Source organism: Acipenser ruthenus, chromosome 33 (assembly GCF_902713425.1).
Source record: "Acipenser ruthenus chromosome 33, fAciRut3.2 maternal haplotype, whole genome shotgun sequence".
NCBI classification, from domain to species: domain Eukaryota; kingdom Metazoa; phylum Chordata; class Actinopteri; order Acipenseriformes; family Acipenseridae; genus Acipenser; species Acipenser ruthenus.
Genome location: NC_081221.1, coordinates 9254991 through 9281986, shown reverse-complemented (window position 1 = coordinate 9281986; position 26996 = coordinate 9254991). Strand labels below are relative to the sequence as shown.

The 26996-nt window shown below is 40.4% G+C and overlaps 1 protein-coding gene across 3 annotated transcripts in view; it reads right to left on the bottom strand.

Annotated features, from left to right (window-relative positions):
• Positions 1–1752: 1752 nt before the first annotated feature.
• LOC117433319 (formin-like protein 1) overlaps positions 1753–26996 on the bottom strand; it is an 81606-nt gene continuing 56362 nt past the window's right edge. For 2 of the 3 annotated variants that reach the window (XM_059006626.1, XM_034055454.3), the window contains exons 10-26: positions 24701–24775; positions 23469–23579; positions 22298–22447; positions 21253–21354; positions 18566–18779; positions 17061–17471; positions 13558–13679; positions 12360–12562; positions 11686–11920; positions 11317–11385; positions 10616–10696; positions 10072–10201; positions 8843–9006; positions 8637–8738; positions 5986–6090; positions 5752–5866; positions 1753–4599 (exon numbers count right to left, since the gene is read on the bottom strand). In XM_059006626.1, the coding sequence (XP_058862609.1) occupies positions 4499–4599; positions 5752–5866; positions 5986–6090; positions 8637–8738; positions 8843–9006; positions 10072–10201; positions 10616–10696; positions 11317–11385; positions 11686–11920; positions 12360–12562; positions 13558–13679; positions 17061–17471; positions 18566–18779; positions 21253–21354; positions 22298–22447; positions 23469–23579; positions 24701–24775 (2490 nt within the window). In that variant the 3' untranslated portion in view covers positions 1753–4498. Of the gene's footprint in view, positions 4600–4897; positions 4996–5751; positions 5867–5985; positions 6091–8636; positions 8739–8842; positions 9007–10071; positions 10202–10615; positions 10697–11316; positions 11386–11685; positions 11921–12359; positions 12563–13557; positions 13680–17060; positions 17472–18565; positions 18780–21252; positions 21355–22297; positions 22448–23468; positions 23580–24700; positions 24776–26996 lie in introns of all 3 variants that reach the window. The other variant, XM_059006625.1, reaches the window with a different exon arrangement.

The following is a 26996-nucleotide window of genomic DNA, read 5'->3' as shown; positions in this document are numbered from 1 at the left end:
AGGGAGGTGATTCAGCTCTGCAGGGAAACCTGCACAGTGATGGAGGAGGCAGGGAGGTGATTCAGGTCTCCGCAGGGAAACCTGCACAGTGCTGGAGGAGGCAGGGAGGTGATTCAGCTCTGCAGGGAAACCTGCACAGTGATGGAGGAGGCAGGGAGGTGATTCAGCTCTCTGCAAGGAAACCTGCACAGTGCTGGAGGAGGCAGGGAGGTGATTCAGGTCTCCGCAGGGAAACCTGCACAGTGCTGGAGGAGGCAGGGAGGTGATTCAGGTCTCCGCAGGGAAACCTGCACAGTGAGGGAGGAGGCAGGGAGGTGATTCAGGTCTCCGCAGGGAAACCTGCACAGTGCTGGCAGAGGCAGAGAGGTCACATAAACCATGATGAGTGACAGGTAAGATGTGCAGGTGTATGTATAACATAAAGGGGTGGAGGAAATGGCATGCATTGAAACCACAGACACACTTTAATTTCAAGTTTTGGGTTATTGTCTTATGTATGCATGACATTCTCATTCCTCTTCAATGCATTTCCACCTGCTGGTACCTGGTCTGAAAACACAGTTATCTCCATGTAGGATGCAGCAATTGAATAACAGTACTGGGAGTTATAGTATAGTAATATTGTGTTATGATAAATAGCACTGTAGCACAAATCCTTATATGTATTGTGCCATTATGATTATACCCTGATGTAGTGTAGCACTGTGCATTGTAATAATAAAATCATAAAAACTACAGAATACGTATAAATAGGACAGCCTTTATTATAGACAACCTTATTTTTCAACAATCCCCAGTTCGGCTGCTGTTTTCAAACTTAACCTTGGCCTCTGTCCCTTTGATGGGTTAGAATCTAAATAAAGTCTGTTACTGCAAACAAACTGTCAAATGCACTTCATCTTGAAGAATGCTGTAGATTAAGGGCAACGGAAAGTTGTAGCAACCAACAACAGACATTGCATATGCAATAAATGTTTCAATAATTTAGAGACATACCTGTACATACTGTAGTTAATGGCTGATAAATTAATTTGGGTGCAGCTGGCATTGCTAGATTTGCTTAAAAGTAGATTTTATTATCCTTTGTCTTTCTCAATTTGAATGTACAGGACATATTACTGTGTATGTGTGTGTGTGTGTGTGTGTGTGTATATATATATATATATATATATATATATATATATATATATATATATATATATATATATATATATATAATTCCCAAATCCCAAATATTTCCAACAGAGGCAACTGCAGAGACAGGCAGACAGCTTAAAGAATGAAAAAGATAGGGTCCTTGAGTGGCTCACCTGGTAGAAGCACAGCTGCTTGGTGCACAGGGTGAGTCATACAGCGCAAGTTCACAGCCTGGCTGTGCAAAGTAGGCTGGTCTTCACTTGGGACTCTGAAGGGAATGTCACATTGGCTCATGCGCTCCCGTAGGATAAACTGGCAAGGACTGTTTCTCCTCATCGCTCTACAGCAAACCCTGCTGTCTAGGTGCCCAGTGAGCTCAGAGCAGCACCTGCAGGGCTGGCCTATGTCCTCCAGAGGTCGGTAGCTCACTAACATCAACTCTAGAGTTCCTGGGTGAAAAAGGAAGCTTGGTTGTGGGATTGGAGGGCGCCCACTGAATCTTCGGGTCTCCTGAGCCATGGGGTCCTGGGGGGGGGGGGGGGGGAATATAATTGGACACACTAAGTTAAATAAATGAAAAAAGATTTGCAGAAAATAAATGCAATCAAGCATCTGTCTTGTATCAAAATGAATATTTTTAATAGTAAAATTAAACAAAAACAAGTAAAACGCTCAAAAATAAGTAAAATCAGTAACAGTACCTTTTCTCTTTATATCATTTTACAAATAAATGTGTAAAAACTAGCAATGCAATCCAGTTCCTTGAGCTAGGGATGGGTTCATCTTCAGTCTTAACATTTACAGCACACAGAATTGCTTGTAATCATGAGCATTGCTGTAAGCAACAATATATCTTAAATAACAGGAAAAACTGATTCTGATACAGTTTTACAGGATACTGGAAACGACCAGTAAAAATAACAACCAGCTAACACTGCAAAAGTTTGATATATGCAGATCATCTATCAGATTATATATATATATACATTAAAATAAAATCTGATGTTTGTTTAGTTTCTTTCGTACAACATGTGCAGTATATTTATGCTGAAAGGGAACAGAGGCCATATATATAATATTTTATGGGTAGACTGGTGTTGTTGAAACATAGTAAAAGTAACAGCCCATGGTCCAGTGAATAATACTAAAACTGATGATTGGGATATTGTGGTGGCTATGAAGCATGAGAACACTCTTACCCCCTACACTTGTCTGTTGTATAGACTTTGCTACTCCATCATTACTGTTTAAACTACTAAATATTATACTTCATATCAGTCTCAGTGTCTTTAGAATCACTGCAGTAATTGGGTGTTCACATGCTACTGTCAGTACTAAGAGTCTGGCTGTCTTTTAGAAGCTACCTGTTTTTCAGCAGTCATAACTGCTGCAGAAACATATTTTAAACCGTATTTCTATAGAACATGTCATTTCTATTTTGTAAAAATGTTCTATTTGCATAATCAATTCTACTTCATAGATCAAATGTTTATTGGGAAAGGAGCTCTTAAAAGGAACTGTACTGTATTGTAAGTTAACAACAACAAATTATATATGACGTCTTCAGATTTTAAACATTGGCAAATAAACATGAATAAAATGTATTAAGAACATAAGAAAGTTTACGAACGAGAGGAAACCAAGACTTTTATAAAGTAGCTTTAGGTGGGAGATCTGAAAACAGCATATGAATAAGTTTAAGAAGTATTTTTTAACTTGGCTGATGTATGCACTTAAACGATAGCATATTTAGTATTGCAGTTGCATCACTGTCTTCTGTCTTCAGAGGTGGTACTCGTGTGAATTGTAGGAAATAGAATGATAACCAAGGCTTTAGAAGCAGAACTCTTCCTTCCAGTGAACATCCTCATCAGTGGCCAATATTCAGGATGCTAGTGCAATAGCCTATGGTTAATAGTAACAAACCTTCTACTGTGCATAGTGGGTGGCTGTGTAAATGAAAAGGTGCATTATTCTCACAGGATCCCTTTCAAAGGAAATACCATTTTTTTTGTTTTTTTTTTATTTTAATTTGTTTAGCAATTTGCAGGTAGTCATGTCAGCTTAGTTATTAACTGTTGGTTTGCAATAAACAGAACTGTCTGTGTGGGGTAATCAAAGAACAAATTTAAATTGTTTGACTCGACAACACAAAACTTAGCATAACATAAAAATAAAGATTGCTGCCTTGAATAATAACCATACTTCTCAATAGGATCACCCGTGTCTGCTTGTAGTACTGACATTGCAACTTGTTGTCTATACAAGCTTTCTAAACATTGGTATATTTTAATTAAAAAAACAGTAATATCCCACTACACTACATAACACAACATAGAAGGTGGAGTGAAAAAAAGCTATTCAAAAAAAGAAAACTGTAAAATGATTCAAAGCTATTCAAAAAAAGAAAACTGAAAAATCAAATGATTCAAAGAAACTGCGAAACCGATCCATATGATCCCTGAATCTGAGACAACCTGAGAGGTTCAAATTATAAATAACAGCTTGTATCTCAACTACCATGGATGGACCACTTTATATCCTTAACCTACTTAACTAAGAGACAGTTGTACCAGCAGATGCTGGTTGTGAGAGAGACAACAGTCTGAAGACAGCTGAAGCCCTCAAGCCTCTCTGTTCATGTAGGGTCCTTTCTCTGTGTCTCACTCAACATCTGCCACAATTGAAGAAAACCATGTTGATATTTAGGTGTTTACATGAGGAGCAGAAAAAAAAATCCCTATGCAATCGCTGGGATTTCATTGAAATGCACTCTCCCCTGTTGAAACATATTGCTCATCATTGACACAGCGCCTTTAGAGTTGCCTGATTTGAAGTATGGAAGTATGCTTAAGAAGTATAATGCAGGGGAGCCGAATCAGTCTCGAAGGGCCATGCCACTCCAGGTTTAACAGGTCTGGGTGGAGGTTATATTAGTTCAATTAAACAATTCAGAACAGGGTTCAAAGATGAGGACTGACGGGTCAACTTTGGCCACCCCTGATGTAGATATTGTGTATGTTTGTGTGGGTCAGGGGTGTCCAATGGAACCCCCTACTGACCTTTGAAAGTATATATTTTATATATCGTTCTGCAAAAAAAAAAAAAAATCGCTAAAAGTCTTGGAGCACTCAATGGATATTACGCAATTAAAAGATGTGTGTGGAAGTAATTGTTTCAACAATGCATTTTCAGGCCATTCTATTCATACACGTTTTCGCTCTGTCTCTTCACTTTGCTGGATTGCTCTCGCTCTCTCGCTCTCTCTCTCTCTCTCTCTCTCCTCTCTCCTCTCTCTCTCTCTCTCTCTGAGCTCGGTCTGATGAGATGGCCTTGTTTCCCAGTCTGCACTGGGGTGCAGTTATAAGTTATCCGAAGAGACTTGGAGCTGCTGTCCGTTCGATCGCTTTTTCACACTGCGCCGGCCTGCATCAGCGCGCCTGTATGGTTGATTCCGCAAATCTGGGGGAGGAGATTTAAACTTATTAACACAAACAATGGAAGTCGAAGATTTGTGATTCATTTTGAGGCTTTTATTATGAATTCACAACAAATACAGCATCTTAACTCTGACAGAAATTACTAATGAAAGCTGTTGGACAGAAGTTTTAAAAAAATCATTGGAAATCAGAACACTTGACATATCATATCATTACTTCTCCAAAAGAAAAAAGAAAACAATGATGGTAAATGTAAGCAAAATGATGGCTACATGAACGGACGTCTGCTGGAGAGAGAGATGAAAACCCTCCTAAGTTACCTAGAGATACGGGGGGCTCTCGTCACTGAAGGGAGCGTCACACAAGAGGCGTGAAGAGCGCTTGCCAGTACGTGCCGTGAAGGGGACCGTCTTTAAAGCTGAGCGAAATCAGGACAGTGAGCAACAGCAAGAGAGAAGGGGAAGGGACAGGAAACAAGGAACATACACGGTAATGATATAAAGAGGTGAGATAATGGGAGATCAAATTAAATGTGAAAGAAAAAGAGGGGAATCCAAAAAGCATGACGGAGACAGGCAGAGGGGGAGATGAAAGAGGAGTGAAGGAAAATGGCAAATAGAAAAATAGGCCACAGGGAGTAAGTGATAAGAAAAAAAAATGTGTGAGAGGGAGAGAAAAGAAATAGTAAACACAGAAACATTTTACATTCAAGCAGTTCACAAATAGCTTCTATAAGAAAATGACATCAGAATCGATAGAGTCACTCGGAAAATAGGCAACTAAGGGCCTGCTTTTCAAAACTGTAAAAAATACAAAAACGTGATTTGCCATTTTTAGCTCCAGAGCATTATTATCGGGTACAAAGCTCTGAAAAACAGGCCCTTAGCGTGATGCAGAGGGAATGGGGAGCTGAAGCAATACAGTTCTCAATCTGTCATTTTCCCACTGCACGTGTTTCTTCCTATGGTGTGCCGGTATTCTGCCCTTGAATCAACCTAATAAAGTTTAGCACTCCTGCCAATGAAACTGAGCCCTCCCTGCACCCAGGCCCTCGATGGACCCTTACCAGTGATGATGTCACTGAGCCCTCCCTGCACCCAGCCCCTCGATGGACCCTTAACAGTGATGATGTCACTGAGCCCTCCCTGCACCCAGCCCCTCGATGGACCCTTACCAGTGATGATGTCCTCGATGGCCCCGTCCTTCCCCTCTCTCATTAGGGGCTCCTTCACCTGCCGCTTCTTCAGCTCTGTAATCAGGTCCATCTGCTGGAGCTTCATCTTGGGGGGCTACAGCAGGCACGAGACAGGACAGGTTAGGAGTGTCAGACTTGTTTCTACTGTGAGCTGTGAGTGGCAGCCACACTTCATTTAGTCGCTCTCAAAAACTCAGACGCTGCAGTGCGTACCTTCTGTGCAGACACTTCCTTTTTGTCAGGAGTAGGGGGAGCCTCGCCTACTTCACTGGACAGGGCTTCCTGCTTCTTTCGCAGGTCAATATCCAGCTCGGCTTGCTGGGGAAAATCAGAAAGAAAAGTCACTGTATAACACTCTGGTAAACTGGGAAACTCTGCTAAATGTTCAAAATAATTTATAGGGGATCATTTTAATGATAGTGTAATAGACATATGTATTTTGGGCAAGTTAATATCACATTTTTCTCCACTAGGTGTCACTATCCTAACATTGTAATCATAAATAGTCATTAGTGAGTGATACTAAGATGAATGTGATTGGACAACTACTGTAATTAAAGGCTGAAGTTCTGGTTAGAGAAAGGGAGGAGATGTCACCATTGCTATTGCTTGGTTGCTGTATCCCGGCAATCATCTTCCTAACACCTCGCTGGGACTCTCTTTTACTCCACAGGAGTTATATTTAAGATAAGAACCTGTAGAAGCAAATCTCCCATCTTCCAGTAGTTTGGTTTTGGCAATTAAAATGTGAGACCCAAATTGTATCCTCAGCTGGTACAAACTCACATTCTGGATTATGGTGTATGTACGTCATGGTGATCTACATGGTGCGAGTGTTATACTTGTATTGTACCAATTCCAAGGTTTCTAACAATATATGCAATTACATGTTATTTATATCTTCCATGATGGATGCATTTTATTAGGTATGCTACATGGAAAATGCAAAAAAGGTATATATTGTTATAAAGCTTGCATTGGCTGCTTTAAAAAAAAAAAAATGTTACAATTTCTGAGCTTTTACTAACTTCAAACACTACTGACAGGGAAAACCATTATACACTTCCTTATCGCTAGGGCCCCGGAAAATTCACTATATCACAAATTTCACGGAAATCGTGTACATGACCGCCTACCATGAAAAATATGCATTTTATTTTCCTTAATGTATTTTACATTACATTTATCATTTCATACTTTTATCAAGTAGAAGCAGCGCTACAGCAGCTGTACACGGTCTGGTTCTATGCCATGCATTTGGTTACTACAGCAACGGGTTCAAACAAATACTGGCTTCATGATTGGTGAATTCCTCATGCTGTATAATGATGCAACATGCGAGTCAGAGGCGGGAAGTTTAAAATGGTTGTTTAGATATTGATTTATTAGCTTACAGTGCATTGACATTAAAAATGCAGACAGCTGACAAATATAAAAAAACTAAATTAATTTCAAGACGATCGCGTTCAGAGCTACAAAAAGGGGATGTTGCAAGCAGATGGTGGGATTGTGTTTTGCTGCTCAACTTGTAATGTGTCTTTGGATCATCTAAGAAAAGGTACAATTGACAACCCAGTACACAAAAACAAGAAAATCAAACTTGAAGTTCAGCCTAAACAATTACCGAACAAGCAGGTCACAATCACAGGATTGTTCAAAAAACAGCGCAGAAAGTGGAGAAACACGCAATGTCAACATGTTTGAATTAGTAGAAGCCTTTGTGCAGCAAACATACCGATACAACGGCTGGTCAATGAAATATTACGAAGTTTTTTAATGAAAAAAAACCCAAATTGAGCCGTACCTAACAGTGACACAGAGAGTATCTCCCTAAAGTGTATGCAGCACATGAAGAATATTAAAAGGCAAAATGAACGATTCTGAGTCTGTTTGCTTTGTATGCAACGAGGACACTGGTGATCAAGGCAGCTGTGTTTTGTACATTATTTTCATCCCACAGAGCTTTACAACTGCTAATGCTGAGGAGCTTACTGCTAACTTAGTAGATACACTGCGTCTTGACTTTAACCACACAACAGTAGTAGGTCAGGCTGTCATTAAGACGCTTGTCTTAATATACAGTAATTGTTTTTGGTTGATAGGCTCTAGTGGCACATATGATGTTGTATAATTTACTAATAATTTGACAGTATCTGTAGTTTTAAAACTTCATCAATTAATTTCTACATGCTACTAGAAATGTAGTGTGTATAAAGAAAAACACAAAAGCTTCGGTTTTGTCATTTCAGGGTGGCAGTTAACATTTCTCCCGTGTTTAATATTTTGGGATTAAAGGCAGCAAAATAGGATATGGGAATTATACTGTCATTTTAATTAATGTGTCAACATTTTAAAGGTTTTTTTTTTTTTTGCAGTCAATATAGACCATTTTAAACGATTCTTGTTTCCAGCAGAAGTTTGTTACATTTTTAAAAAGTGTTTCAATAGTGACTCGGGTTCCAATGTTACAATGTACATTTTAAAGACGACTCAGTAGCTAGGCTAAATTTTAAAATGTTTCAGCCTTGTATTGTGGGTGATGTTCTTGATGAACTATCAATGATAACACATTTTAGACAACTTACATCAGAAGAATATCATGTAAATAGAAAATGAGTTTTTTGTGAGGTGTTTTTTTTTTTGTTTTTGTTTTTAATAAAATGGCGGTTTCGTGAATTGGTTGTTTTTTTTTTATTGTCAATCATGACTGACTTTAAAAAATACTATGAATTTTCCAGGCCCCTACTTATAGCACATAATGTCATGGCTTTTTGGGAAAAGTTCCCAATTAAGTCCAGACACGTCCTTGCAATGTGACACAGGCTAGTAAAGTGAAAATAAGTACATTGTGTTTTTTCTCATACCTTGTAAGCCTTAATGAATCGTACAATCACAGGGAAGAAAACTGAGGGCGGAGTTGTCTTGGGGTTCTCCCCAAAATATTCTACCAGAGACTCATACGCCTCCTGCAGGGGAGAAAATCAATGACAATTAAACAGCCATGGGCAGGGGACACTATTGTAAAACCCTGAAGAATGCATCCCACAATATGAAGCACAGGGATCCCCACCTGGCCAGTTGTGCAGTCTGTCTGCAGTGTGTCCAGGACCTCGCTGTTGCTCTTCAAGAACCCCTTCAGCACAACATTGTCATCCTGCACCATGAACTCCTTCCGGGTCAACTCCATCCCACGATGCAGGGAGCGGACGTCCTGCACTACACTATCCAGGGACACTGCGGGGAGACAGAACCACGTGGAGAGAGTGAGGTGTACACAGGAGAGGAGAGGGGGGAATACAAGCACAGAAGAGAATGAGAGGTAGGGCGGACTTTAGAGTGAGGGAGGTATAGTATAGAGGACAGGAGAAAAAGGAAGAGATTGAAAATATAAGGGATGGGGATATTAAAAGTGTAACGGAATGAGTTGAAACACACAGTAATAAAGGACAGAGGAGGGCAAAAGCAAGGAAGGAAAGTATTTGGGAAACGAATAAATGAAAAAGGGAACAACATACAGTAAGTAAAGGATGAGGGAAAGAGACATAAGAGGTAAATTGATAAATAAAGGCTAGCCTAACCCTTAAAAAAGTTTAGCAGAGTAAATTTGCACAGTCATTTTGCATTTTCCAATGTTTAACCCATGGTTTTACTATGCGTTTACCATAGTTTAACATATTTTCATATGCTTTATCATGCATCTCTGGGCTTTACAATGCTTATCAGTGCTTTAGCATGCTTTTACACTTTGCTTTATTACACTTTGCTATGCTTTTACTATGGTAAACTTTTATTAGGAAAATATATCTTGATGAAAAGGTTTACCTATCAAGTATGCTGTCTCCTCTGCACACAGAAACATACACATTCTGCCCTTGTCCTCTTAGGTAATTTTTTCTTGAAAAAAAAACTTACTAGCATCATATTCTAATAAAATCATCTTAATTTACTGGCGACAAAGAGACAGCATCTTTCAATAGTTATGCATCATTTGCTAATACTTCTTTAAGGGGGGAGAACCACTTAAAGCCTTCAACCTGAATGCATGCATTATATATACATTTTCAGATTGTTATATATCATGTTTAATAATTTACTAAAGGTTTAAAAAATGTGTGGTCTTGTTCCAAATACAAATCTTTCTCTTCTGTGTGAAAGCAGTGCTACACAGAGGAGTGGCTGAAAGACTAGCATGATCCCATCTATAAGCTTTGAGTTGTATTGTAGAGAGTTAGCAGTAACTGAAAGCCCTTTACCGATGCTCTCTGTCTGTGCTTCGAGAAGCAGCGAGGGGCTCTTTACCTGCTGCCGCCTTGTCCACAAAGTGCAGCTCTGTGTGGAAGCTGCTCAGCTCTGGGTACTTCTCCTGGATGATGTTCACGATGAAGTGCAATAACGTCTGCTTGCGGTCCGTCGACTTTGTATCCAGCAGCTAGGTAGGGAAACCGAGATTACAACATTACAGTACTTCAGGACAAACCACCAGGACATAGAGATTGTAATGAATGCTATATATGTATGCTGGTACAAGATGAAACATTTGATTAATCCATTACATTCATTGCTATGCTGTAAGTAGGGTGGAGGGCAGTTCTCTTTGCATATTGTATACATGGCACATGCCTCTCCTGAACGTACAACTGAAATGCTTCCATCTTAGAACTTTATAAACATAGTACATTGGGCCCCTGACTAACTATAGTTTAGCTGCACAGCTACTATTGCTCATGGGGGAAGTCCAGCCACTGTTTACACTTGTATAAGAAGCATGCACTTTCAAAGTACTGGAGCTGTCCTGTGTAAAGACAATCCCTGTTTACTCAGGACTCCTCACTGTGCTCCTTACCAGGTCGAGACTCTGTAACCGGAAGCCATATGCTGCCCCTCTCTTGCTGCTGTTCATGTAGTTGCCAAAAGCCAGGATAATCTGCAATGGAAAGGCAAAATGCCACATGTTAGGCATAGGAAAAGGACGAGTGTCGAAAAGGACGAATGTTTTCAGCACTAAAATACATACAGGGTACTGTATATTGTAAATTGTTATAGGGTAATTGTACATGTCTAATAATCACATTTTAAGAAAGACATTTGGTCTCCTCTCTTATTCCTTCAATTGCTTTCCCTGGTGGTTAGACATGGTTATTGTTCTATGGGAAATGCTCTGTTTGCACTTGTTTTAATATTGTCACCTTCTGCCAGTCTGGAACCATTTGTCCAGATCACTTTTATAATATTCATAACTTGAACCAGCCTGTCATCACTTGTGGCTTTCTTATGTTTGTATTTATTTACTTTATTACGCATGCACTTTGTAAAACAAGCAGTGCCACTATAAAAAGATAAAGGTGGAAAAATGTGTAGGGCTGGAGACTTGAAGTCCCAGCCTACAGGGGGTGAGCCCTATATAGTTTCTGCAGAGCCCTGTTCAAGAATAATTCTACACCTAACTATTCAGGCAGTGTTATAGTTTTGCTAAGTGCATGGTCAAGTTGAACACCATCATCTGGAACTGGAAATTGTAATAAAGGGGATTGCAGTAAAGCTTACCTCAAGGATTTTTTTCAGTTTGGCAGATGATTTGATGGACATGGATGCAGCAATAATAGCATTGAGGTGCTGAAAGGAATGGGAAAAGGTAAGTTACAGTGCACTGCATATTCTTTAAGCTAAACTGCATTGTTAAGAACATGACAATGCAGGGCTGCCCCTTTATAACGCTATAGTCAGGAGCCAGAGTCATGAGACCGTGCCATTTGTGTTGCACCTCATAACAATAATGAAAGTGCAGTGGCATTATGGGGCAAATGAGAGCCATAACCATGCTACCTTATATCTGGTTCTGCCTATAAAGGGGCAGCACTGTACATATTTTTAAGATGAAGAATTTAAATATGAAATCCCCCCACCCTGACTCACGGGTTTGAGCAGCTGCACCGTGTCGTTGAAGTTTCCCATGAAGGTGAGGATGTTGATGTGCTCAGAGAGCCGGGGGATCTTGCTGAACCGCACCATGAACTGGTCCTCCTCGGAGAGTTCGTCCAGGGGCTTCTTGTCCCGCTCATACTTACTGATCAGCTTCTGCTCGTACTCCGTGGGGATGAAGCGCGCCAGCAGCTCCAGGAAATCCAGGCTGAGACACTGCATGTTGAACCTGGGGACCAAACGCAGAGACACTAGCACTCTGGGGAAGCCACTGAGGCAATGCAACACAAATTCGGAATCTTCCCCTTTCAGTATTTATTCATGTAATACTTCAGATTTAATATGCAACATTTAATTGTATATCAGCTGGTAATCAATTTCCACAATAACTTCTTTCCAAGCAGTTTCTATAAATCATTGAATTGGGGATTTTATAAATATGCAGTCGATTTTTTAAAAGTATATTTTGAATACGGTTTGTTTTGATGGCCATGCCTTTTACATCCCTCAAACTTTATTCACAGCATAACAATTATAAAAGAGCAATCCACCAGGCCTAGAAAGCAACAAGCTCCAATTGTACCAAATAAAAACTACCTGATAGCTGTCAATCAGTGCTTAAAGCATTACTGGACAAATAAAATGTAAAAAATGTCTTGGAAGCGTACGTTTCGATGGCAGTGCAGATCTCCGGCACGTTGAGCCCGGCCTTGCGAAGGGTTATGGCCAGATTCTTGGCCCGGTTGGATTCGATGAGCGTCACTTTGCTGGGTGCCTTCTGGACAGCCTTGACCTTGATGGTGCTGATGTTAAGAGAGGTGCCCTGAGCCTTGGTCTTGAACTCCTCCTCAAAGGCATCCATGTTCAGCTCCTGTTGAGGAGGACACAGCAAGCAGAAAGTGACCACAGTGCTCCTTGATATTTCATGACTCGTTAATCAATGATGAATCCATGTTGATGATATATTACAAGTACTATATTTCACTTTCTCCAATGGCTTGCTTCATTTGAAACCCATCATCCTTTTCTACTGGTATCCATTTAAATAGTGCAATGATTTATCACCTAGACTGCAAGACAAACAAGCTCCATTCACCCTTTACATTATAAAAGTAATCTCCAGATAAAAAATATTGTAGCACTAGTGTGAGTGGCTGAAGCGCTAGGGTTAAAAACAGTTTTACCAAGCAACAAACACAACATTCCCAATTAAGCAATGCAGTTCGAGCAGCAGCTTGTGGCAGGTGTTATTAGCAAGGGCTGGAGTTGCTTACTCCCACCTGTAATGTACTGTATTTAAATTACATTTAATGATACTTCTGGCAGATACAAACCTGGTCATAAAAATGTACATTGTATGTGTATATTGTAAAATGAAAACATAAAAAACAAATAACTTGAGAGAAAAGGCACTTAGAGTTTCTCAGCCCTGGGGAATATGATTCTATTAGAAAGCGGCTGCAACAGAAAAGGATGATCTTTGGTAACCGTAGCGTTGTGTTTAAATCTCAAGGACTGGCATGGGGCAGTGAGACCTTGCCAATTAACTCATTTAATACTCCCTGCTGGGTTTGGGCTCTCTATCCTCGACACAGCTCATGGCTAGAGCATGCAGCTCTGTTTTCTACAGTTGCATTTTAGGAGCACATCTCAAAGCTATTTACTCCAAATCAACATTGGTGCAAAAAATGAGCTAATGACAATTAATTAGCACTGAAAATCTAGACCAGTGTGAAAACTATGCATCCAAATCTCAGTGCTTTACCATTATTCCTTTTTCCACATGTTTAACCTCCATGTATTATATATACTAACATACTGCACTATAATAATAATAATAATAATAATAATATCAGATTGTTTTACCCCTAAGACATGCTCATCATCAATCTCATTGAAGATGGTTCCTGTTACTTGGTTGGGTTTCAGAGCCACCCAGTTCAACAGCGGCATGCGGAATTTGGTCTTGATGGGCTTCTTAGACTTCGCTGGAAATGAAGGAGAATGAACGTCACCATGGTGTCATATATATGATACGAGACTCCAGGTCTCGTATCATATATATGACAGCCAATCAACCTCTTTACACCCAGGAACGAGGGAACAGATTTTCACAGCCAGGACGCAAACCTCCGGTCCCCTGACTCTATGACCCACACTGCACAACATGTAGTCGTGCTTTTACCAGGTGAGCCACTCGGGAACCCATTTTTACTAACCCTCATTCTTGTCAGAGACCGTCTAATTTTTACAAGAAACTCTAATTTACAGTGACTAAATTCAATGATTTCATCCTGTGCTTGAGAGTTAGATGCATGCATTTAGGATCACTAGCTCACAGTTGTTCTTGCTTTAAACTAATAAAGTGTCAATTTGTTTATCGTTCTTGCAGAAATGTTAGAAAGAAGATAACAGTGAATTGATACACTAATTCAGTGGCGTGGCCACCAGGGGTTCACTACAATATAACGAATAAAAAATGCACATTCGGTGCTAAATATATTTACTGATGTTAAAAAGACATTTCCAAAACATTGCTTTACATTTACACACAGTACTTTCGTTTTCTACTGCCGTGGTCATTAATCAACTGGGCCATTGCTTTCAAATTAATTTTACTTCCTAGTATCTGTTGTTGTTTGCGTTTCTTAGAAGGCGTCGATTACATTGTAAACGATGGTGGCTAAAAACACAGACGTTGTTTAAATCATTGAAAGATGGAGACTTTCACATAACCCACATCACTGACTGGGTGCGCGAGTCTCCGAATTGTATTTATTCTTTGATGAGAGTGACTGGTCCTCAGTTAAGATTTAAACACTGCCAATTAGAAAGTAGTATGCACTCTAGACATTGGAAGATAATTAGAAATATAGAAAACAACCATGGTTATGTTTAAAGGAATCCCAGCTATACAACATGCAACACACCAGAAAGGGAGGAGGGAACAAACTCTAGGGTTACTGATTTTCCGTGATCGCGGAATTAGTCATTTTGAGAATGAAATTATGGAATGTTGTCCTTTTCTCCTCGCAACTCCAGTTTTCTGCGTTTTTTTTTTTTTTTGCACTACACCCAGCCAAGTTGACGTCATGCATCATGTGACTCCACTCACGTGTCTGCTGAAACTCAATATGGCGGCTGCACCAACGAAGAAAAAAAAGAAGCAATGTTTCAGCAAAAGACAGAGCTAAAACATTTCCTGATTGTCTACATGAGACGATGATGGATATTATTTTGCAAATGTTGCTGGCATTCGATTGATCATGTACGAGTGAATACCATTAAAGATCATATTGCCAGTCGTAAACATGTAGAGAACAAGAAAGCAAAAAAGACGTCAACAAGAAATGGCAAAGCACTGCATTCTTCTGAAACACTTAGACCCGAGGTACTGCGCTCAAGCGGGGCTCTCCCCAAGTAAGCAAGCTAAATTAATTGTGTACTTTATTTCTTTCCGCTCTACCTGCATTTAATAAAGGTATAATTAGCAATGTTAAACCATGACCGTTTCGTAATTAAATTATATTATCTGATGATGAAGAAAAAAGCTCAAAGCTATTTTTCTAGCTATACATTCCTTAAAGGAAATTGGTCACTTTACTGTGTAAAGGAGGTAGTCACTACACTACACATCATTTGTTTCAAGACATTCTGTCTGGAGACACGCCTCTTATTACATTTTGCATATAACAAGGCAAAATTAGCAGGATTCATTATGTGTTTACATTAAAACGAGCTCTATTTAAATTACAATCAGGTACACAGCAGTGAACCTGTGTAGAGCAACAAGTCAGTCAAGACGCCTTTTTTTTATCAAAGTGTTTCATATTTTATCCTCATTATTGTGTGCCAGTAAAATGCTAAATGCTAAATGCTATCTGTGGAGTACTATAATTAGGATTGCTCTCACATGACATTGCTTGACTATTACTAAACTGTTTCATATTTTTTATTGTTATTGTAAATGCCAGCAATAAGCTAAACACCTTTATTTGTAGACTGAACTATTGTGTTAGTGGAAGACTGTAAATATGATTCTCACAACTGCGCTGGACATTTGTTTTCTGAACTGTTGCAATATAAGTTTCCGTGCTTATTTTAATGTCAGCAATGAGCCAAGTGGTGCTTATAAACATTATGGCAGGTTTTAAGTGTCTTCGGTGCTTTACTTAATATTACAGCAGCAAGAGTCATTGAAAATCTTGGCTTTCATTTAAAAACAGAAAGAACATTGTGGTAATATTTATTATTTTACTTATTTTAACTATCAACATTGTATATATGTTCAAATGCTATGTTTTTATTATCAATACGTTGATAAAAAGAAGGGGAAAAAAACGGAATTGGAAAAATTGAATTTGCAATTCCCCAGAATGGAAAATCAGTAGCCCTAAAAATGAAACAATTTCACCTCCCCTTTTATATCTTTAACAGTTTAGGCATAGAATCCAACACTGAGGACATTCAAGTGATCCAGTGATTGGAAAACATTTAAGACTTGTAACTGAAGCAATCAAAATTGTCAAATTTGAGGTCACAATTCATCGAAAGATTTTTTATAATATTATATTATAATAGAACACTATTTACCTTAAAAAGTTTTTGTATCGCTTGCAGCCAACATTTGTATTTATTCAACTCATTATTAAAAGAGTAATGTATTAAATTATAAACATACAGATTAATGAAGAAAAACAAAGTATCGTATGTTACGGACACTTTAAAACGGGACCACTTAATTCAATGTCCAGAGTGCTGGGTGCAATGAAACATAAAGGTATATTTAGGTATTTTGCTAATTTGTTTTTCTTCAGTTGTATTTTCTCACCTGCTATAAGGCATTGTTTCTCTTGAAAAATAAATGTGAATGTACTGTATCTCACCCAGGTTACCTTGGCAGTGCTCTGTGTGGTCAGGGTCTGTGCTGGTCTCAGTCTGAGCAGAGACCCTGGGTTTGACTCCCAGGCACATTGCTGCTAAAGACCAGCCATCCCATTCATATGAACCTCAACATTTCCACAATCAGAACAAATACACACACAGGCTGGGTAGCCTTCAGGCTTATATGTGACTAAAATAAAGTTCAGGCAAGTGTATACAGATTGCAGACAGAGGTTTGACCGACCTAATATAGATAGTAATAAACATATTAGTTAAACAAATAATAAAAAAGACCATCTATCAGCCCAGGTATGGACAAGTCATAGGCAATTTGTGAGCAGTTGTATGTGCGAACTTCAGCGCATGAGCAACAAACCATTGTAACTGCCATTCTCAAGTCAAAAACTGCTGATATACATCAAAATCCACTTATATACAACCTTTGTTGCCTGGAGAAGCGTGTCTAACATAACATGTAACTGTACCTGAAGCAGATTGTGAATCCGTGCTGCCACTCACAATTCCAAGAGGAGGGGGAGGGGGAGGGGCTGGTCCATTGGCTCCACCTGGAAGTGGGGGAGGGGGAGGGGCAGAAGTGCTGGCTCCACCCAGAGGAGGGGCCATTGGTGGGCCTGGGGTACCGGGGAGGGGAGGAGGTGGGGGGGGTGCCAGGGGTGGTGTTTGATGGGAAGGGGTCTCCTCTGAGCCAGGCAGGGGTGGAGGAGGGGGAGGAGGTGGGAGGGGCATTGATGTGGATGAGGTGGGAGCTACCTGGGGAGGGTGTGTGGAAGGGTCTCCAGGCAGTGGTGGTGGGGGAGGGGGAGGAGGAGGAGCTGGGGTCAGTGCCAGAGGGCTGCTGGATTCCTCTGATACAGCCTGTGATGCTGGTGGTGGACCTGTGTAGAAACAATTTCTTCTTTTAAAAATTGATCATTTAAATGGATCCTTTATATTATCTTCCTCGTATTTATTGTAATATTCTATTGTACGTGATCTGTATGATTCTCTGTTTTCTACTTCATTATCTGACATGCTTACTAACCATTCCATCAAAAATTGCTTCTTAAAAAGGCTCGCATTTTAGCACTGTGCTGGGCACCTAAGTCCGTGAAGCAGTGTGCACTAAACCCTGCCCCCACTTCTCTTGGGATTTTTTTTTCCTGGATTACTTTGTTAAAGACTGCTGAGACTTTTGTAACCCAAAAGCAATCATTTTGCTATTACACTAAAACATGAGGTAATGAGTGACTATTTATTTGTTTTATTACAGACCTGAAATCTCACAATATAAATACTCTGTCCCTTTCAGAAGCAGCAGACTATTAGACAGGAAACAAAGCTACGCTACTTTCATAGCACTATTTTCCCCCTAAAAATGGGTTTTACCTCACCAGCTTTGTCAGTCAACGTAGAAGAAAAAACAAAAAAAGGAACAAATATCCCACCCAGTCTTTCTCATTGGTAGCATACAGAAAACATTTTGGATACCACTGCATGTGTGGGATGTGTAGCATATTAAAATATTTGGCTTATTTTTGAAAAGGAGATGATGGATATTTGTGTTGTTTCCTGACCCTTATGAAAGTTTACCACTGTAATTTTGCACTGTTATTTTGCAGTTTGTTATACTACTCATTACCTTAGTTTACCATGGTTTGACTTTTTTTTTTTTTTTTTAAGATTCTTTGCTGTACCTCTCTGGGCTTTACAATTATTTATCTGTGCTCTATTACACTTTGCTTTAATAAGTGTAACCTGGGTTTCATTGGGGTTAAAGTGGACAATAATTTAGCAGAATGTCCAAAATCTTCAGGGCAAAAACCTTCCAGAAACTCCAAACCTTCCGGAACCAAATAATTATAAATTTATAATTTTACGAAAAACTAAAGTTATAGACTGGGCTTAATATTTCTATCTGACTTTGTGTGCATGTGCAGCTAATCTGCAGCCCTGTCATTGGCTATCAGTGAGACGTAACAGTGATAGTAACCTGTATCTGCTGCAGAGGGCGCCTGGATGATGGTGATGGGGATGACCTCGATGGCCAGCTCTCCCTGCGTGTTTCTGCTCATGCGGAGGAGGCCCTGGTCCTGCAGCTCCGCCAGTCTCTGCTCCAGCTCTGAGGAGTCCTGCTTCACCTGCTTCCTGTCCACCTCCTGCTGCTTCAGCACGCTCACCTGCACCACCGACTCCCGCAAACTCTCCTGGGTTCAACAGGGAAGAACAGCTCTCCAGTCAAAGAAAGAGGCTGAGAACAGCTCTCCAGTTAAAGAGAAACACTGAGAACAGCTCTCCAGTTAAAGAGAGAGGCTGAGAACAGCTCTCCAGTTAAAGAGAGAGGCTGAGAACAGCTCTCCAGTTAAAGAGAGAGGCTGAGAACAGCTCTCCAGTTAAAGAGAGAGGCTGAGAACAGCTCTCCAGTTAAAGAGAGAGGCTGAGAACAGCTCTCCAGTTAAAGAGAGAGGCTTAGAACAGCTCTCCAGTTAAAGAGAGAGGCTGAGAACAGCTCTCCAGTTAAAGAGAGAGGCTGAGAACAGCTCTCCAGTTAAAGAGAGAAGCTGAGAACAGCTCTCCAGTTAAAGGGAGAGGCTGATAACAGCTCTCCAGTTAAAGAGAGGCTGAGAACAGCTCTCCAGTTAAAGAGAGAGGCTGAGAACAGCTCTCCAGTTAAAGAGAGAGGCTGAGAACAGCTCTCCAGTTAAAGAGAGAGGCTGAGAACAGCTCTCCAGTTAAAGAGTGAGGCTGAGAACAGCTCTCCAGTTAAAGAGAGAGGCTGAGAACAGCTCTCCAGTTAAAGAGAGAGGCTGAGAACAGCTCTCCAGTTAAAGAGTGAGGCTGAGAACAGCTCTCCAGTTAAAGAGAGAGGCTGATAACAGCTCTCCAGTTAAAGAGTGATGCTGAGAATATATATATATATATATATATATATATATATATATATATTTGCTATTTTTTTCTCTTCATCTATGATGTTGCTATTTGTATCTCTTAGACATTTTACTTCCTCCTTGAATGTTCTTTTTTCTCTGTATTATTTTAATTGTTCTATTAAACCATTTTGGCAATTTTGTTTTAGATTTTGATTTGTCTACTTTTTGGATGTATTTGTTTTGCACCTCTAGTACTACATTTTGAAAAAATAGCCAAAAATAGCTGTGGATGTTTTCTCTAGTTTACTCCAATCTACTTCTGTTAGTCTCTGTTTCATTCCTTCATAGTTTACCTTTTTAAAATTGTAAAACTTAGTTGTTAATTTTGGGGTTTTAAAAAGCACTTCAAATGAGACCATGTTGTGATGTGAGTTTGCCAATGGTTCACTAACCTCTGTTTTAGTTATTCTATCTTCGTTATTTGAAGACTAAATCAAGGCATGCCCCCCCTCTAGTTGGTGCCTTGACAAATTGTGTTAGGAAGCTGTCATTTGTCATTTCTACCATTTCAATTTCAGCTGTCGTGCTCCCTGACAGGTTTTCCCATTTTATATGGGGGAAGTTGAAATCCCCCATTAGTATGGCTGCTCCTTTGCTACATACATTTCTAATGTCATTGTATAACAGATTATTTTGCTCGGTATCTGAATTTGGCGGTGTGAAGCATGCCCCTATTATTATTGTTGTTTTTTTTCTTCCAGATTTAACACCTGGGCTTCAAGACTATTTTTGATGTATAGTGCTACCCCTCTGCCTCTTCTGTCCTGCCTGTCTTTCCCATATAGTGTATACCCACTAATATTATATTTGTCTCCATCACTCACGGATAACCAAGTTTCTGTAACACCTATCACATCATAGTTACTTGTTAGTGCAGTAGCTTCAAGTTCTAACATTTTCTTTTTGAGACTTCTAGCATTTAGATAAATACATTTAATGGCTATCTTACCATGCTATCTTAAGTGCAGGAGACGATTTAGCAGCGTTTACTTTGAGACCCAGAAACTAGACTGTGTCCAGCATTTTTTTTATTTGATCCAATGCTTCTTGGACACTTTGAGTAATTAGAATCATCCAAACAGGGTGGATAATTAGCCCCAGCAACAAAGAAGAGTCATCACTGTATGATTGTTATGAAAACTGTGGTTGAGTATGAAGTCTGAAACAAATAACCTTTGTCAAATGTTTGAAACAATTGCCTAAAAAACTAGTATTTTAAAGCAGGATCAAGTAACTTAAGATTGAGTTCTGAAAGAAACAACCCTAGGTATAGAACATTGATGTCCTCTGTCTTCTATTTCCATATAAAGCTAGCTGAATAGCCACTTCAAATTATATGTTTAGAAACACGACGGATAAGGAAATGGCCTCTGAAGAGCGGTGAGTAGTCCTGTATTTGTCAGTTTGTATAATGCGTAATTCTGTAATCCCTAAGTTGTAGCCACCTTCCTGTAGCACATAGCCACCTATGTGCTACAGGAAGCCAGACAGGGCTGTGTATACTGGCTTGAACTTCCAGTGCCACAGGAAGCCAGACAGGGCTGTGTACACAGGCTTCATGAAAGTGTGTATTACTTACTGTATTTACTGTAAATGAACACTGGGTAGCCCTATTCACTGCCCCAAAGCAGTTTATTCTAGGCACCTCTTGCCCAAGTTCAGCTTTGTAGATAAGTGTAATGTATAAAAGACCCTGTGTATTGTTGCTGTAGGCAGGTGTGTCTGGTGACTGTGTTTCTCTCCTCACCCTCAGCACCTCCACCTCCTTTGTGGCCTGGATCAGCTGCTTCTCCAGCTCTGCCATCTTCTCCATTGACACACTCTCACTGTCCTGTAGCTTCTCTGACAGCTGGGAGGGAGGAAAACCAACACGTCAGGAAGCAGCTTTTCAAAAACACTCAATAAAGAAACGCTCACTTGTGACCTGCTTGTATGCAAATTTCTAACTGTGACACTTAAGGAATTCAGCAGTGTTTCACAAGAAAATAGTACCATCTATTATAGTTAGAAGTTCAAATTAGGCATTTATTTGCCTGGTTTTTGTGAAAATTAAATGATAACAGGCCTCGATAGGTCTGACCCAGTTATTGCAGTCAGTTACCATTATAAGTCAGTAGGTGTTAGTTTTCAGTAGGCACAGATTATCATCACTTGCGTGCACTGCATCCCACAAATGACTAGATTATGATATAAACACTGTTCTGTGTCCATATTTCCCAAAGGCTGTTCCCTTTCCCAATTTATTTTTTTGTTTTTAATGGAACACCTTATAAGTGGATTATAAGTGATTATAAATGTGGAATGAATGTGGAAAAATAGTCATTAACATGCCTGCATGAATGTGTGTTTGTTGCTTGGTTAACACATTACATTAAGTGTCTCTAATTATTGTGTATTTACATAATAGGTACTTGTAAATACATGTGTACTTATACATAATTACACTGTTGTAATGCATAGTTGCAATGTACTTGTGTGTGTAAATGTGTAAATCTTTTTGCACGATATAACCCTAACCCTATCTCTAACCCTAACCCCACTAACCCTAATCCTAAACCTTTTCTGATGCAATTGTGGACTTACATATGTCATACAAAAATATGTACACTTTAAGTACATAGTAACTGTGCATAATAACATTGTAATTATGTGGAAGTACACATGTATTTACTAAGTAACTACTATGTAAGTACACAGTAATTAGAGACACTCAATGCTTGCTCTGTGTGTTGCAGGTCATTCACACACAGTACAGTCTGAAGCTGCAGGTGATGCTGTTGTGTTTCTGGTACCTGTGTATTGAAGTCTTGCAGCTCCTCCATGTGCTCCAGCAGGGCATTCTTGGTCTCGGCGTCCTCCAGCAAAGCCCCCACATCAAACACATTGTCCAGGTACGCCTGGATCTGCACCAGCAGCTTGTCACTCTCTGTGTGCTTCAGCTTCTGTTGAGAGACCAGCGCCAGGATCATCAGCAGCATATTGCTCCTCCCTTGCCATTTATTACACTGCAGCCACATTGCCCTCGCTCCCCCCAATGTGCATACCACTGGCTTTCCAATTGGTTTAGGGGCTAGTGGCAGAATGTGCGCCACCTACAGGCAATCACATCACTGCATTCTCAAGACAGCATACAAAGATGGCAGTGCCGATAAATGTGACACATTTTTTCAAATTAAAAAGAAAACTCAAATCATGTCAGCTTGAAGCTCTGTTTTTCTTGCTGTTAGACGCTGAGAATGTCAGAAGTTGCAGGCAGCACAGTGACCCGCTTTCCCTGCCCCTGCTGGTTTGGTAAGATAAATTGTCAACAGAGTATTTTGTTCTTTAGAGACAGCTAGGTGATTCATAGGAACTAGTCTCACACTAGAAAACTTACAGGGCTAGATTCTCACCCTTACAAAAGGTCAATCTGGATGGCAGTCCCAATGCTTTAGTTTAGTTTCTGATGTTTTCCCTTGTTTTTTTATACCTCTCTGCCTTACAGTGCTTACCTGTGCGTTACCATGCTTCCACTATGCTTTATTACACTTTGCTATGCTTTTACTATGGGAAACTTTTAAAAAGGGGAAAAGCTAGTCCAAATCGTCATTGGAACACCCAATAGAGAAACAAAAATAGGAATAAAACATTTGTGGACTAGTAAGTATTATTTTTTTATCTTTCAGAAAAAAGATTGGGCTAATGACCATTTGGAGTAAAAATCTTTGAGAGTTTAGCCCTTTTATTTTACCTTCAATACATGTTCCCCATGGTAGTAAAAATGAATTTTTTTTTTAATATGCCTGCTGACACAGTTGGGTTAATCTGTAGGAGGTCAGCTCGGGAAGCAGAAAATACTGAAGCTGACACCATAAACATGGGGCACTGCGGATGGGGCAAAATCATTTGTCACTAAATGTAAAAAAAGCCCAACAGATTGTGATCTGTTTTCAAACAAACAGAACCCATATGAACTGAGCTCACCTCCAGGTACTCGTCCAGCCCGTGCTGACTGAACTGGTACTGCAGATGCACCCGGAAGTTCATGTTTTCCACAGAATGGACCACGATGTTGATGAACTGCATGCAGGCCACCTGGGGAGGAGACAGCAGACTAGGAAACTGAATCAATGTGGTGCTGCAGAGCAGGGCTGTCCAATCATGGTCCTGGAGGGCCATTCCACTCCAGGTTTAACAGGTAAAGTGAGATACATTGCTACACTAGGATGTGGATGGAGGTTATATTTTTTATACAATTCAGAACAGGGTTGGAACAAAGAGCAGGACTGGAAGGGACAACTTTGGCCACTCCTGCAGCATCCAACCCCTTCTCCAACTTTATTTTAGAGCCTGAGCCTGAGCCTGAGCACAGATAAAGAGATACCTTTGCAGTGCTGTTAAATACCTGGACTGATTAGCATCAGGTGAACAAAATCCCAGCAGCCTGCTGGGAAATGTAGTTTTTGTCCTGGGCAGCCATCTTAGCTCCCAAGACTTTTTTTTTTTTATCTGTCTGTTTAACATGAACGGGAGTGAATGTTCTTAATGTATTGGGGAGAACAATGAGTTTGGCATCCAAGTCGACAAACACACCCTTAAAAAAGTTTACTACAGTATTTTTCCAGGTTAACATGCTTTTATTATGATAATACTACGCATTTCCCATAGTCTTCCCTGGTTTGCCATGTTCATAATTTGCTTTACCATACCGCTCTATTCTTTACAATGCTTACCTATGCTTTCACTATGCTTTATTACACTTTGCTGTGCTTTTTCTATAGTAAACTTTTATAAGGGCATACAAACAATTGAAACTGCCTACTTAAAGAGTAGCAGGGTTCCGAAAAATATAGCCATGTGTTGTTACAACTGTTTAAATAACGTACCTGTAATTTTTCTTTTCATTGTTAACATTCTGACAACTTTTTACACTTAAAACTGTTTCAAAGCTCTTTTCGAAATGTCTGCTCTAGTGCACTGGGATCTGAGCTCTGTCCTCTAAATCACTGCAGGAAGAACGATTAAAAAAAAAAAAACATAACAGCAAGTGCTCTGGCTTTTCTGTTCCATACCACATCATGGATCGTTATTGCTGTGTTACCTTTTTGACAATATGGGCAATAATCCGGACACTATCAGTGCACTAGTGTGGTAGTTAGTAGTGAAGGACCTGCCATGGGTGTATAGTGATGGCCGTCCAGTGTGTGAACACTCACCATAAAGTCGATGTTGCTGTCCTCATTACGAAAGTACTCCATCAGCTTCTCGAATCGGTTCTTCTCGCCGCACACCTGTCGTGACACAGACAGAGATGGGCAGGTGCACTGCTGCTTATAGGCAGCCCGGGCCTTATACTGGCATGAACTCCTGGCTGCAAGATTTAATTCCATAGCAACAGCTGCTTGCTTACTTAAATCAGTGCACTCACATTAGGGGACAAGAAAACAAGCGCTTCAGTATTACCCTGAGGTGCTATTCCACAGTTTGCCACCAGGTGGCATTATTGCCTGCTTTTAGATCTCCTGGTATGGCTTCTAATGCTTTATCACTAACATGAATCTTGTTTGAAAATGTATTTTAAGTGAAGCGCACTAACTTTGAACCATAATACCTCAATAATTAATATATTTTATTATTACTGTTTTTGTACACGTTGAATGTTTTGGATATAGAGGTCTAAAAATAGCAAAATGTCAGGGTCCTATTACGTGATTGTTAAGTGATTGTTAATGTTGTTAGTCAATCTTTGCCAAACCATGCAGTATCTTCTATATACACTAACATTACAGAATTAAGAAAGGAGGCTACAGGGATGTAACAGAGATTTGTTACACTTTCCCATGCAGCGCTCTGCCCTTGCAGAGAACACTTTCCACTTACTGCTCTTTGCTTTCTCAATAAGCTTGAATCAGCAGCTTTGGAAGCGAGTGGTTTTTCCGAATGACTTAGTGAGATTAAGACCGCTGCACTTGCCAGGCCCACAGGCAGCCCTCAGTAATGTATCAGCCCCTGTGCTGGCACCAGCTTCTTAACTGTGTGGGAACTGTGGAGGGGCAAGCTTCCATTGATACCCGTGCAGTCAGGCCAGCACTGGAGCTTGATGCAGGACTGTGCTGTTGGGCTGTTTTTACTGGCTTTCCTCCCAGTCCCTCAGCTCTAACCACTAGACTGCACTACCTCCCTCCCAGTCCCTCAGCTTTAACCACTAGACAACACTACCTCCCTCCCAGTCCTTCTGCTCTAACAACTAGACCACACTGTTTATCTCCCAGTCCCTCAGCTCTAAACACTAGACAACACTACCTCCCTCCCAGTCCTTCTGCTCTAACAACTAGACCACACTGTTTATCTCCCAGTCCCTCAGCTCTAACAACTAGACCACACTATTTATCTCCCAGTCCCTCAGCTCTAAACACAAGACAACACTACCTCCCTCCCAGTCCCTCAGCTCTAACCACTAGACCACTCTGTTTATCTCCCAGTCCCTCAGCTCTAACCACTAGACAACACTACCTCCCTCCCAGTCCCTCAGCTCTAACAACTAGACCACACTGTTCATCTCCCAGTCCCTCAGCTCTAACCACTAGACAACACTACCTCCCTCCCAGTCCCTCTGCTCTAACAACTAGACCACACTGTTTATCTCCCAGTCACTCAGCTCTAACCACTAGACAACACTACCTCCCTCCCAGTCCCTCTGCTCTAACCATTAGACCACACTGTTTATCTCCCAGTTCCTCAGCTCTAACCACTAGACTGCACTACCTCCCTCCCAGTCCCTCAGCTCTAAACACTAGACAACACTACCTCCCTCCCAGTCCCTCAGCTCTAACAACTAGACCACACTATTTATCTCCCACTCCCTCAGCTCTAAACACTAGACAACACTACCTCCCTCCCAGTCCCTCTGCTCTAACAACTAGACCACACTGTTTATCTCCCAGTCCCTCTGCTCTAACCATTAGACCACACTGTTTATCTCCCAGTTCCTCAGCTCTAACCACTAGACTGCACTACCTCCCTCCCAGTCTCTCAGCTACAACCACTAGACAACACTACCTTCCTCCCAGTCCCTCTGCTCTAACAACTAGACCACACTGTTTATCTCCCAGTCCCTCAGCTCTAACCACTTGACTGCACTGCTTACTTCCAAGTCCCTCAGCTATAGCTACAAGACTGCACTGCTTATCTCTCAGTCCCTCAGCTCTAACCACCAGATCACACAGCAACCTCAGTGATAAATACAAGACCACTGCATTCTATTCTCTCGGCTCTAAGGGCCAGGATGCACTGCCTCCCAGTCCCTCAGCTCTAAGAATTAGACTTTAACAAAAAAGCACAAAGGGTCATTCTACTATATATCACCCTCTTGGTTTGAGATAAAACTGGTTACACCATATTGCAGGTCTCTATGATCACAAATCTATATATATATAAAAAAAAGTTAAGTCTAGCGTCACGTTAAAGCTCTCTTCAAACTCGTTCCAATGATACATCACTTCCAAGGTTATA